Source organism: Sorex araneus, chromosome X (assembly GCF_027595985.1).
Source record: "Sorex araneus isolate mSorAra2 chromosome X, mSorAra2.pri, whole genome shotgun sequence".
Lineage (NCBI taxonomy): Eukaryota > Metazoa > Chordata > Mammalia > Eulipotyphla > Soricidae > Sorex > Sorex araneus.
This window is the reverse complement of record NC_073313.1, coordinates 118,966,926-118,982,106: the sequence shown is the minus strand read 5'-3', so window position 1 is coordinate 118,982,106 and position 15,181 is coordinate 118,966,926. Positions and strand designations below refer to the sequence as shown.

The 15,181-nt window shown below is 38.9% G+C and overlaps 1 protein-coding gene across 1 annotated transcript; it reads right to left on the bottom strand.

The window, feature by feature from the left end:
• Positions 1-849: 849 nt before the first annotated feature.
• Positions 850-1,317, bottom strand: LOC105943224 (60S ribosomal protein L21-like). The gene has a single exon (XM_055122943.1). It carries the CDS (start codon positions 1,315-1,317, stop codon positions 850-852), a length of 468 nt encoding a protein of 155 aa, XP_054978918.1.
• Between the last annotated feature and the right edge of the window lie 13,864 nt (positions 1,318-15,181).

Here is a 15,181-nt window from a genome sequence, read left to right as displayed (position 1 = left end):
AAAAAATCTCCAGTGATGTCTAAGTGCACCAAGAGTAGAATTCATCATCCTATTCATGAAGTTCAGAAACCTAGATTATCTCTGCTCTCACATACTTTCTACCTTCTCTACTCCTGTCCCCTAATCTACTCCATTTTGGCACGCTGGCATTTTTGTTGTTCCTTGAACATACCAAACTTACTTCTGCTTTGGCTATCCTCCCTTCAGAAACATTATCAGAAAGATTTGTACAAAGTGAAAATTTTCCATAAGTCATTATTCCTCTTCACTACTTTATTTTTCTCTATGTCATTTACCATCATTTGACACAACACATACTTCTTTGTTTATTTGTTGATTCTTTTCTGTCTCACTAGACAAGAGTTCCAAAAGGGGAAGGGTTTTGTTCTGCTTCTAAATCTGTTCTTAACACCTAGACATAGACTTGACATAAAGTAGGCATTCAACAAATATTTATTGAGTGGAAGAATGAAAACTGGATTCTATGTGCTAATTGGAGCATGAGATAATAAGGTTATATTCCTTTCTTTGAAAAAAATTGCTAACTTAAATTCTAAAATGTTAAGTCAATTTTATTTACAAAGCTGTTAATAATAGTTTTAGGCATGAATTTTTTTCCTACTCCAATCCCACCACTAGTGTCAGTATCCCTCTACTTTGTCCTTAGGTTCCCTTCCACCCTAAACCCAGCCCACATCTTTAACAAACAAACCTTTAGGTTTAATTATTGTAGTTTCAGCCCCATGTTGACTGTAGTAACAGTTTATTTTTTTATTTTTTATTATTTTTTTCTTTTATAGTCCAGGAGTCTCTTTATTTTTAATCAAACACTTCTCATGCCATGAATTCCTAGGGGATGGGCTCCAGCAGCTCAGGTTCCTTTCCGTTGGTCCTTACAAAGTGGGCTTCTCTGGGTGGAGCAGGCTGGCGCTTCAGTTGAGCCCAAGTCCCTTTCTCTTTGGCTTCCTTCTTTTTTTGATCATTTTCCTTCACTCGTTTCAGGAAGCTGTCTCGACTCTTAGAGTGCTTAATATGCTCAATGCGGACATTAATTCTCTTGGCAAGAATCTTGCCCTTGACTTGTTTGTTAACGACAATGCCAACAGCATGCTGGGTAACATTGTAGACTTTTCCAGTTTTGCCATGATAACACTTGTGGGGCATTCCTTTTTGGACTGTGCTCATTCCCTTTAGGTCTACGATATCATCTTTCTTGTATATACGCATGTATGTGGCCAAAGGAACAACTCCATGTTTTCTGAAAGGTCTAGAGAACATATAGCGAGTACCCCTCTGCTTTCCCTTTGTGTTGGTCATTTTGGCGATTTACTGGGCGCTGGCGGTTCCTGTAGTAACAGTTTAGATAAATACATATTCCTTGCCTATACACCACCAATATGTACGAGGCCCCACATCCTTGCCCCTAAGTTACCTCTAGATCATCTTTCTTACTGCTCCTTCCATCTCTCTTTTTCCCTGGCTTTTCCATCTCTCAAATATAGGGCCAAGGGTTTTGCCACAATCAATACTTTCCATTTCCTTGTCCTGTTATACACCACAGAATAGTGAGACCACCTGATACTTGTTCTTATGATTTATCTCACTTAACATGATATCCTTCAGTACTATTCAAGTTTCAGTGAATTGCAAGATTTCATCCTTCCTTGTGACTGCTTAGTATTCCATTGGGTATTCATACTGCAATTTTATTATCTACTCACCTGTTGTTGGGCATTTGGGTTGTTTATTTTTTTTAAATTTTGGCAAAATATACATAGCATGACACCTTCCATTTTCACATTTAAAGGATACTGTCGATTGGCACTGAGTACATTCACTGTTAGGCAACTATCCCCATCATCCAGCCACAGAATATTTTCATTTTTCAAAGCTAAAATTCCCTTTCCCTGTCTTTCTTTTTTTTATACATTAGGTCAATGCCTGAATTTATTACAACAAACATTCATGACTATAATGTGAAAGGATTGTTTCCATTTTGGGACCAGGCTAATTGAAAATTGACATTCATTTCATAAAACAATAATTGAGAAATGACTGTGTTCCTATTCCTTGAACAGATGAAGCGAGAAGCTGTCCAGCTTTAAAAATGATTCATTAATGTGGTCCTCTGGGAGCTTGAATATTCAGGACCAGCTGTTTTCCTCTTTAATATTTGAATTTAATATTTTACCTCAAAAATATGATGCCAAAGGAATAGTAAATATTTAACTACTCATGGTATTATTTTAATGTAATATTTTTCTTTTACTAGAACTGGTTTAATTGGCAATATGGTTTCATCATCACAAATACAGAGAAGGGAGGCAGGAACAGGAAGATATCAAGAGCTACGAGGCATCAGATGCCCAGTTGATGTATTTTGTGGCTTCCACTTTCTCAGAGCTGCAGGTCATCAACACAGTGAATGTTGACTTTTGCCCTCTCTATTTCACAGAAAATGCTCTGCTAAGATATCCCATGACTTCTCTGGTAATGTTATGACATTGCAAAAGTCACTTTTCAGTCCTTGTTAATTTGATCTCTTAGCAGCAGTCAGAACCTATGACAACACCCTTGTCCCAACTCCTTCTAACTTTGGCTCAACATTAGGGACTTCTGAGTCTATGTCTTCAATGAAACATTTGGCCACTTCTCTCCTTATCCATGGTCACTGTCCATATTTATTGTAGACACTAGAACCTCTTACCTGGAATACAATAGCTTCCTTTCAAAAAATGAGATTTATATTTGGAGGCCTCTCCAGCAGTGGTTATGGAGCTCTGGAGTGACTTCTAGCTATAATTGGCCGATATACTGGACATTGAAGTTTTGTCTAGGCCATTAGTGCTATACCCAACTGTTCTTAGTGGGGCATTATGTTGTACAAGGGATCAAATGTGGATCAAATTTGCATCTACATGCAAGATATGAGTCTATGGGCCCCAAATATTATTTTTGAAAAAAATTATACTATAAGTAAAATAAGTTAAGTTTCCCCAAGCTTTATTGAATTTACAAATAGAATTGTAAGGTATTTAAAGTTTACAACCTGAAGATTTCATATATGTATGACTTGTGAAACAATCCCCCTTGTATTAATTAGCATATATGTTCTCTTACATGTCACTTAACCTTTTTGGATGAGAACATTTAATATGTTCTTTTACTAAATTTCAATGATACAATGTAGCGTTATCAACAATACTTTCTTTTTTTTTTTAAATTTATTTATTTTTAATTAGAGAATCACCGTGAGGGTACAGTTACAGATTTATACACTTTTGTGCTTATACTTCCCTCATACAAAGTTTGGGAACCCAACCCTTCACCAGTGCCCATTCTCCACCACCTGTAAACCCAGTGTCCCTCCCACCCTCCCCAATCCCATCTCCCCCCCACCCCACCCTGCCACTGTGGCAAGGCATTCCCTTCTGTTTTCTCTCTCTAATTAGCTCTTGTGGTTTGCAATAAAGGTTCAACAATACTTTCTGAACTCTGTATCTCTAGTCTCTTTTATATGCCTCACATTTCTGATCTTTTTCTGTACAACTGCAAGTGCTGGCTTCAACTTATGACAATACATACCATTACCTTGGTATGTATTAATTTTAATACATAAAATTTAACTTTATGCTCCTTAATTTTCCTTGCTCTAAAGTTTATTCTCTTTATGTGAGTCCGCAGAACCCTTCAACCTCTGATTCCTGCATGCCTTGTGAGTCAGCTCAGGGGTTACATTTTTCCTTCTCATTGAGATGTATAGTTTAAAAAAAAGGTCACAAACATTTTATTTTTTCTTTGTTGAAGTAAAATACTTCATTTAAAGAAACTAGCTTAGAGAAGTGTGATGGAAGAGAAAGAAAGAGAAACATATTCAGAGAGAACATAGGGTTTTTGGGAGAAGGTTATCCAAAATTTATTAAAATTGTCTGGTCCTAGGGTTCTCTGTATGCATCAGGATGTTGTGGTGACTTGGTAAAGTGGGGAAGACAGAGAGGCAGCTATGAGAAAGGAGTGTGTCAACCTCCCTCTTTGACTTACCTCGACACCATGGGAAACGCGTACCATCGGTCAGTACTAGTAAAGTCCGCTATGAGAACCTATGTGCAAGGACACTTCCATCCTGCCAACCCCACGAGGTAGCTATCAAGTTGTGCCTGAAACTCACTGGTTCTGCAGGGTTCCTGAACAGGTTCCAGCCAGCTGAGTTCTCGGAGAGCCATGGACTCAGGTTGGAGTGAGGAATTGCTCCTTGCAGGAAAAGAAAGTCAGTCCTAACTTCAGCACAGATGTTCTAGATCTTCCTCCTTTCCTCACAGAAAAAAAATTCAGGAGGAAGCAAAATAGTGAAGAAAAATAGTTTTAATTGAAAGAAATTCAGAGATGTGATGGAAGATAAAGAGAGAGGAGAGAGAGAAAGAGAAAGAGAGGGACGTTTCAGAAGGTGGGCCTGTTGAAATAGTGGAGGTCAGGTATGGAAGTTGCAAGGCCCATTCAGAAAAGGCCTTGGAGTTGTCAACTGGCAGGTCAATATATCTGGAAGGGTGAGGCAGCAAGCAGATATTTCAATCCAATATGTTGCCTTTCGCTCTTTGTTTCTACTTTACTGTGCATCTTTTTTGTTTGTTTGGTTTTGGTTTCTGAGCCACACCCGGAAATGCTCAGGATTATTCCTGGCTCTGCATTCAGGATTTACTTCCGGTGGTACTCAAGAGACCATATGATCATCTCTCTTGCTCTATTTATGTCCCATACATGAGAAATATCATTCTGTATCTATTTATTTACTTCTGAATAACTTTACTCAATAGAATATTCTCTAGTTCTATCCATGTTGCTGCAAACGGCATGATTTTGTTCCTTCTTAGAGCTGTGTAGTATTCCATGGTGTATATACACCACAAATTCTTGAACCATTCACCCAAAGTTGGGCATTTGTGTTGTTCCCATATCTTGGCTGTTGTGCAAAGTGCAGTGATAAACATAGGTGTGCATAAATTCTTTCACATTAACGTTTTTCTGTTCTGAGGATAGATATCAAGAAGTGCTCTTGCTGGGTCATAGGGGAGTTCTAGTCCTATTTTTCTGGGATAGATTTCCATATTGCTTTCCATACAGGGTGAAGCAACATTATTACCAACAGTGATGATAGTTCCTTTCTAAACCTACTAACACTAGCTGTTTCCAAATTTATTGATATATGCTATTCTTCCTGGCATGAGATTATATTTCAGTGTTGTTTTGATTTGTATTTCCCTAATCATGAATGATGATGAGAGGGCACTTTTTCATATGCCTGTTGGCCATCTGCTGGATCCTCCTCTGGTACTGCTCTCAATCCATTTGGGTGATTCTGCCTTGTTGATTACATCCGGGATTCTCCTTGAGGTGAAAATGCTTCGGAAACTTTTTTCTCAGAGGCAAAGGACAGTGCCAAAGGGGACACTGCCCCCCATAATTTGTGTTCATCGCTCCTCTATTACAAGCAGTTTGGCCTGGCTCACATCTGTTCCTCTTCTTAGGCTTCTGTTCCCTTTGCTAGGCGGTTATGTTAATTGAGTTACCTGCAACATTTTGTCTCACTCTTTGCAGTGCTTCCATGGCTCCTGGACTCCCCAGGGATACTCAGAATTCCCTGTGCCTTTGTTGAACTTCTCCTTTGTGCTGCGCATCCTCTGCATTGTTTCCGAGTGTCACTGTCTGCCCACTCTTTGGTGGTTGCTCTTCCCTATATCTGGTCTATGGAACTGGGAATAAAAGTTGCTGATTACTGTGTGGTGATCTGTCTGCGACCTGTTGCTCATCTATCGCCAGCTGTGGAATGTCTACCGACCCTGAACGCACCAGGCCCACCCAGGGACCTCCACCACTGCAGGATGGTGACTATGAGTTTAGACAGCCATCCTTGTGTATTCTTTGTCAAAGTATATGCTCATTTTTCACCCCATTTGTAAATAGGGTTGTTGTGATGTAGGCAGGTAGATTAGGGAAGGACCACCACAACCATGCCAACGAAATTCCTGGGAAGCAATCAAGCCACTAGTCCTAAGGCTGACCCACCTTCTGAATACAGAAAGCAAAACCTGAGAAGACTTTCGCCAGCAGCCAACCTGGAGGAGACTGGGCCCCTCCCTACAGAAAGGGCCTGAAGGAAAGGCCCCTCAAGAACCCTCAGTTCCTTCCTTTAATCTGATTAACTCTCAACTAGCCCAGGCCAGAGAAGGATGGGTCTATTCCCTGAGAGAAGATCCGGTAGGAACAAAGGTTAAGAAAAGGTACCACCAGGAGTAATTCCTGAGTACAAAGCCAGGAGTAACCCCTGATCATGGCAGGATGTACCTCCCTCCCCCCCAAAAATAAAAAGATTAATTGAATCACTACTACATTCCAGGGCTAGGGATATAGATGATTAGAAGGAACCTCCAAAATGAGGTTCTATCAAAATGAGGTTCCTTCTGTGTGATAGTATAGTTGTTTTAATTAGATTGTGGTAATTATTTCACAGTGTGTATGTTCATCGAATCATTACATTGTATATTTTAAATACAAATAAAATTTTGTCAATAAAGCTGGAGGGAAAACAAACCTATTATTTATTAAAATAGTAAAAAACTAAAAAAAAAGAAAAGGAATATTAAAGAAAACCACTCCCAACTCTACCTCCTTGGCAACAAACCTAGCAATGGACTCTTATCTAGTGAGGAAACCCCATGTAGACAGATTGGAGAAATCCTATAAAAGCCACCTTGAACCAAGGAAGGGTTGTGCATATGCTGCCTGAGCCCATGTGCTGCTTTTGCCCATGTGGCCAAGCACATGTGTAACCCATATCTTTCCTCTTGAAATGTGTACTTTCCTGCTTTCATATTTAATTCTGGGATGTGTGTAGGAGCTCTCTCCCTCCTTGGGAGCCCACGTTCTCCCCAGGAGGGTTGGGAGAGTTACTCCAATCTCTCAATTTCCATCCTTCCTCCCCTTCCTAATAAAATCTGTTTTACTTCACTGCTCGTGTGCTCCTGAAATTCTTTTCTGCAAGGCAAGGCAAGAACCCAGTAACTCTGGGTAAGACCTAGGACAGAATTTCCTTTATTCCAAAGAGAAATTCCTCGCTCCAACTTGAGTTTGTGGATCACAGAGAAAACAGATAGCAGAAATCAACTCCTGTGCCAAGAAGACTAAGTGGACGTCAGTTGTGGCTGTGCAGGGGATCACTGCAGACGTTATCAGTCCAAGACTTCCCAGATGACCTCCGGGTGATGGAGGTGGATAGGGAGAAAGTGGCCATCTCTCTCCTCTTTGCTTCACATAAACCACCCATAGGGGTCACCTATTTTAGTGGAATATTTTGTTGTTGAATTTTGTGTGTGCTCTATAGATCTTGGATATTAGCCCTATATCTAATGTATTGTGTATGCAAATATTTACTTCCACATTATTTTGTCTTTTTATTATAGTTTGAGCTTCTCTTGAGGTGCAGAAGTTTTTCTTTATTTGATATTTTTTTTGTCTTTGCCACCGTGGTCATCTCATTGAAGACTCCTCTGTGTTCGATTTCCTGTAGAGTACTGCAGATTTTTCTTCAATATAGTTCATCGATTCTAGTCTAATCTTAAGATCTTAATACACTTTGAGTTTACTTCCAAATAATTATTTTTAATCTATCTAACACATTAAATTGACCTTTTGTTTATGCTGGATTTTGTATATCCTGCATTAGTCCTTTAGAAAAAGTTGTTTCACTGATTACTCAGCCCTTACAAATGTTGGCACATTTTACTACCCCTAATTCCCCCCAAATCACATTTGTTGATATCACTAGAGAGTTCATCAGAAAAGACTATAAACATTGAGAAGTGGTCAAGATTATGGTGGTGCACATATTTTCCAACAATTTAATTTTTATTTTAAGTCTTAATATTTTCATTGGTAGCACATCATATCAGTTAAATGACAGACACCCTGTGATCATTTTCTTTCTTTTACTTATTTAATAACTTTTTGTTTGGGGGCCACACTTATAGTATACAGGGACTACTCCTGTTTCTGTGCTCAAAGATCAGTCCTGTGGTGCTTAGGAGACCAGATGTGGTGCCGTGGATCAAATCCGGCTGAGTTGTATAGAAGGCAAGTGTCTTAACGCATATGTCATCTCTCTGACTCTCTTGTGTTCATTTTCAAGGAAATTTTGCCAAGCACCTTTGTCTGAACAACCAGGATGTCACTCATCCTTTCTGGAACAGTGATCTCTAATTCTGCTTGCAACTCAAACAAGTACTATTCTTTTTTTTTTTGCATTTTTTGGTCACACCCGGTGATGCACAGGAGTTACTCCTGGTTCTGCACTCAGGAATTACTTCTGGCGGTGCTTAGGGGACCATATGGGATGCTGGGATTTGAACCCGGGTCGGCCGCATGCAAGGTAAACATCCTACCCGCTGTGCTATCGCTCCAGCCCCCACAAGTACTATTCTTTTGTTGTTTTTGAGCCACCTCCAGTGATTCTAAGGGCTTATTCTTGGCTCTGTGCTCAGGGATCATTCCTGGTGGGCTCAGGGAACCATATGGGGTGCTGGAGATTGAACTTGGGCTGGCTATGTGTAAGGTAAAAACCCTACCTGCTGTACTATTGATTCAGTCCTACAAGTATTATTCTTTACACAATCACTGCACATGCTTGGTGCATTAAAGCTCTATATGCAGATGTGTTTAATGCATGTTTTCTCTTTTGCCACAAGGAAAATAATTTTAAAAACCTGCCCAGTATTGGAGTGGCATGATAATACAGTGGGTTGGGTATTTACCTTGTACGTGGTAAACCTGGGTTACATCTTTGGCATCCCTTATGGTCCCCTGAACACCACCAGGAGTAATTCCTAAGTGCAGAGCCAGGATTAACACCCTCCCACAAATCCTGCCCAGTGTTTGAGATTTTTTTTATTGAGGAAACACTGGTTTATAACATTACTAAGTTTTGGGTGAGCAAGTTTACAATTCTACATTTGCATATACTATATTATATCATGCCAAAAGTCTAGTCTCCATCTACTATCTTATATTTGATTGAGTTTTAATGCAACTTTCTTTAACCTTTTTAGACTTGTGTATTGGATTCTATCCAGCATACTGTCTACATATCTTGGTATCCCATGGATGTAGACAAGTGGTTTTCAACTTTTATACACATGCAGACTGGCACCAGTCCATAGACTGTTGGTTGAAGACCATTGATTTAATATAATTAATTTTTGATGTTTTATCAAGGGCTTAATTTGTTTATGGTGAGTGTATTGATGAAGAATTCAGTAATTTATTCATTTGGCATCACTGCCTCAGTTTGTGTTAATTTTCCAGAAGTTTTTAAAAAATCTTTATTTACAGTAGAGTCAAGGGCTAGGAAGATTGCTCCAAGGTCGGAAGCATGCCTCATGAGCTGGGGGAGAAGGCAGTTGGGATAGAGAGGGATCACTAAGTCAAGATGGTTGGAGGGATCGCTTGGGATGGGAGATGTGTGCTGAAAGTAGATGAAGGACCAAACATGATGGCCTCTCATTACCTATATTGCAAACCACAATGTCCATAAGTAGAAAGATAGAGAATAAGAAGAAAATTGTCGGCCATAGAGGCAAGGGGTGGGGTGCGGTGTGGGTGGCAGGAGGGATACTGGGGACATTGGTGGTGGAAAATGTACACTGGTGGAAGGATGGGTATTCGATCATTTTATGACTGACAATCATGAAAGCTTTGTAACTGTAACTCACGGTAATTCAATTAAAAGAGAAAATGAGAAAGAAAACAAACAAAGACAAATATTCCTTTTTCCAACCACAGGTGAATGAATAAAGAGGTTGTGGTACATACAAAAATGGAACACTATACAGCTACAAGAAAAAACTAGTCATGCACTTGGCTGGAATTAGAGGGTATCCTACTGAGCAAAACAAACTAGAGGAAGAAGACAAATATAGAGTGTTCTCACTTATCTGTGGTTAATAGAGAAACAAATCAAGAATATAGACAATATCAATAAGATATTAAATACTGAATTATAGACTGAAGGGTGACAGGTTTGGTGGGAAGGGTGAGGAATGAATAAGTTGACTAGAAGTAACAGGGAAGTCTAGGTGCAGGATCTGGAGCACAGTGGTGCTAAAATGGATAACAATAAGCATCAAAACTGTAACTGGAAATCAACATAAAACAGAATGAGGCATGTGGGGCAAGGAATGTTGGACATAAGGTGACGTAGGGATACGGTGATGGTTATGGGCATTTTGGTAGTTGTGGGAATGCAGTAACTTTTTACACATCAATCCCATAAACTTCAATGCCATTGTAATCCTATTATCTTATGCATAATAACAAAAAATTTTAAGTCCTCTTTTGCTTTTTGTACCATCAGGATAAATGTCAGGATATTAAAAACAAAGTGACCTTTGAGTATTATGAAAATACTCAAAATATGTTGGGCATTCTGAGAGGCTCATAGTATTTTATTGTTGGAATATACCACATTAAGATACTTTTACTCTTGTTGGCTATTTGGAACCTTCTGTTTTAGGTTATTGCACACAGAAGTGGTAAGAATAGTTTTGGTTTTGGACATGTGCTTGCATTTGTGTTAAATATGGTAAAGGAGTGGGGAAAGTTTCTCGGTCATAGAATATGTTTGTAAAGGATGCACAAGAAATGTCTCAAGTGGATGCATTATTTCACATTGCTCCATCAGGGTATGTGCCTTCTTATTGTGTGTGTGTGTGTGTGTGTGTGTGTGTGTTTGAACTGAATTTCACAGTGCTCAGATTCCATTCTTAGTTCATGCTCAAGAGTGATCCCTGGTGATGTTCTGGGGACTCGAGGGGGGCTATACAGTTCTGGGAATTGAATCATGCTAAGGGTAGGCTGCATGCAAGTCAAATGCCTTAAATCCTATGCTATCTCTTCAGCCCCAGTATCTGAGTCTTAAAGGCTTCAAAGTCAAATATATCTGATTGCTATGCCCAAGTTTGGGACACTGATTAATTTTTCATCAAAAATCAACAGTTTTTGTTTTCATCAAAAATCAACAGTTGTTTTTGGTAAAAATTCAAACAGTATAGAAGTTCATTTTATTTAACATTGGGGATTTGTGGGCCACACCCAGTAGTATTTAGGGTTTACATCTGGCTCTGTGATCAGGGATTACTCCTGGTGGTACTCAGATGATCATATATATACTTGGATTTTTGGGTCACACCCGGCGATGCACAGGGGTTACTCCTGCCTCATGCACTCAGGAATTACTCCTGGCAGTGCTTAGGGGACCATATGGGATGCTGGGAATTGAACCCAGGTCAGCCACGTGCAAGGCAAATGCCCTTCCCATTGTGCTATCGCTCCAGCCCCACAGAGAATCATATATTATGCTGGTGGTGGAATAGAGGTTAGTTGTGTGCCATGCATGTATCTGTTTTGATTTTTTTAAAAGAAACGTTTAATCTTTTTCTAAATGTTACAATAAAGCCAGGTAGAAAAGCATGGTTTTTGCAGCTAGAAGGAAAAAAAGTACAGATGGTGTTTGATCATTAACAGTTATTAACAATGGGTGGGTAGGATAATATAATAAGTTTTTAAATGAATCACCATGAGATACAGTTACAGACTTACAAACTTTCTTGATTATGTTACAGTCATACAATGATCATGTATCTTTTAACCCTTGTACTATCTCTATAGCCCAGTATAGAAGATTTTAAAGAGGAAGTAGCACAGAAGCTAGAACAGCCCCTTGTAGAGATCAGTGAAGAGAAGTATTAGCTCTATTTGAACTAGCAAAAGATAGAATCAGTGTCCATCCATAATTCATCGTATTGAAACCTGATATATCCTTAATACTAAATATTAGCCATCACTATATATTAGGGCAAAGTGGGGTTATTCTAGCTGATTTAGATTAATCAAATAATTATTTAATGAGAAATATATGATACTGAGAAGGGTAGTTGTAGAATCACATTTTTGCAAATCAAATAATACAAATAACTTATATGTAGATGGATTGATTTCTATAGAACCTGAGAAAGAGCCCCAAGCACCAGACTGTTAACTAGGTGAAGGAATAAAGGATTTTTAAAAACATGAATAAAAGTGTCTATGAACTAAAAGATGTATGATAGCCCATTCTTGTTAAAGTGCATGCACATGTGTATATGTTTGTATTTGTTTGTCTATGCATACGAAAATATCGTCACTAGGACTGGAGTCACTATAATGTAATTTGTGATTTTCTATGGGTTTGAGATTTTCTTTGTTTTTTTTGTTCCTCCTCAGCCTTTTATTTCTCATCCAATTTCTTTAAAAAGTTTTTTTTTAATTAAGGCACCATGGGGGCTGGAGCGATAGCACAGCGGGTAGGGCGTTTGCCTTGCACACGGCCAACCCGGGTTCTAATCCCAGCATCCCATATGGTCCCCTGAGCACCGCCAGGGGTAATTCCTGAGTGAAGAGCCAGGAGTAACCCCTGTGCATCGCCAGGTGTGACCCAAAAACAAAAAAATAAATAAATAAATAAATAAATAAATTAAGGCACCATGATTTACAAAGTTCTTCATTTTTGAGTTTCAGGAATACAGTGTTCCGGTTGCAATCCCACCACCAGTCTCAACTTCCCTCCACCAAAGTCCCCAGGTTCCCTCCCACCCCTCAGCCTGTTTCCTTAACAAGCATGCTTTAAAATTTGGTTATTGTAGTTTGGATCTCAAAGGAGGAAGTAGGAGGAGGACTTGAACTAGCAAAAATAAAATCAAGTATCCATCAATAATTCATAGTATTGAAACCTGGTGTATCCTTAATACTAAATACTAGCCATCACTATATATTAGGGCAAATGAGGTTATTACTAACTGACTTAGATTCATCAAATAATTATTTAATGAGAAAGATATGATACTAATGAGAAGTAACAGGAGCAGGGAGTTGGGGCCTTAGACACATTGGTGGGGCAGAGGCATGTTGTATTTATCTATCTAAACCACAAAGCCCACAAGATCAGATTGTTCTAAGCATATGATTATGTTGAGTGGGGTGATAGTACTGGGGTTAAGTCACTTGTGTTGCTACTGGGGGCAAAGATAGATTTCTAAATAAATGGTACTCAGTGTATTGATAGCCTAGAAAATATATAAAATTCTATATACCCTTCACATATACATGAATAAACTCAAAATGGATCAAGGATCTAAATGTAAACTATGAATTCATATAGATATTAAAAGAAAACATGCATAAATTCCCTTTAAACTTGTGTCAGAATAGGCTATTTAATCATGATTCAAAAGCTAGAGGCAAAAGGTGAAAAACGGATACGTTTGACTATATAAATTACATAGCCAACCACCCCATCATGATCAAAATAAAATAGCAATGAACAAACTGGAGGCTATATACTGGCAAAATGTATCATAGACGAAGGGATAAAACCAAGATTTTAAGGAGCACTTAAAAACTGATTGGCAGGGCCTGGGATGAAGCTCAATGACAACAGGACCTGTTTTACATGCATGAGACCTGGGTTGACTACTCAGCACCACATACAGAAATACAGCCCAAATCCAAAAATTGAATGACAGGTTTTAAAACCCAAAAGAAAATAGGGAAATTCACCACAAACAGATGATTCTCTCTCCCCAATCCTCTAACCTTCCAGTCTCACATATAATTAAATCCTTTTACAGCAGCAGCAGTACGTGATTTCTTATCAGATGGCAGAAAATATTAAAGTATTACAATACATTCTGTTGACAAGTTGATACCATACAAATAAATCATATAGTTCCTACCTAAGTGAAGGTGAAGAGAAAGCTCTTCCTCAGAGTAGAATTCTAATTAAATGTAAAGGAGTGCTGAAAATAGAAAATCACTGTGTTGAAAATATCACAGTAATTGTGTTAGGTGAGAACGGTCACTGGATAGGGACATTAGTGGGGGGAAATATGATGAGAAACAGAATATTTACATAACCCCAACTCTCCATAAGATTCTGACTAATTACAAAAGGAAAACTAAATAACTTCACAGAAAAGAAACCCAGCATATTCCTCCCATTAACCAAGTGATTAAAAGCATCATCACTTACATTGCATTTAGTATGTGCCAGTTGCTGTTTAAAATGCTGTTTTAATTGTTAACTCACGTAACCCTCATAACAATTTTACATGCCAAGGTTTTTCATGATCTCCACTTTGCAGTGAGATAACTGAGACATAGGGAGCTTACACGACACATCCACACAATTAGGAGCACTGATGCCATTCTGCTTTCTCTCTTGTAAGAATCATTTTCCTCAGTATCTGTATCACACAGTAGAGGACTAGACAGTACTCCCACCCCCACTCTCACCGCTGCATCATTCATCTGGCAGTTGTTCTTCCCTGTCTTTCCTTTGAGTCAACACTCCGTTTTGTATCTGCTATCCTCCCAAAATTCAGAACTAGTATGCCTTTCCAGAGAGGGTCCATAGAGTCTCTAGGAGGAGTCGAGGGGAAACTATTTATCCTTTATTCTCCTGCCCATTTATTCTCACCAATGCGATCAGTAAGCTAGTACAGATTTTGCAGAACAGTTGGTAATAACTGAATGGGAATGTTCATATACAACCATTTTTGCCATACTACCCATATTTGTGTTAATAGAGCAAGAGAAAAATCACTAGAAATCATAGGGAGTGCTGTCATATCTTTGCTTCCTAGAATTCAAGTTACCTTCCTCCTCCTCTTTTAAACTGCCTACATACTGCCATGCCTCTTTCCCCATCAGAACTCTTTGTTATTCATTCTGACCCATTGCTCTGACTCTGGATCAGTTAGGCTGTGTTCTTGTGATCCCTATTCCATCCTATTCTAGTTCCCCATCCTTGACAGTCAAAGAGAAACACTGTTTTTTTTTTCTTGGTATTCAATGGGTTGGATGGGACATAGATAACACATCATCTGTTCAAGATAACCAATAGATTCCCTGAGATAATGCAGTGCCAATCTTTATGGAAGAAAAGCAATTGACATCTTGTTTCTCCAGTTCATAGGAGAGGTGGCACATTAAGCAGAACAGTGCTACTTTCCCTTTCCCTTTTTTCCAAAACATATCCACTTCCTTCCCTCCTTCCTTCCCTCCCTCCCTCCCTCTCTCTCTCTCCTTCTTTCTTTCTTTC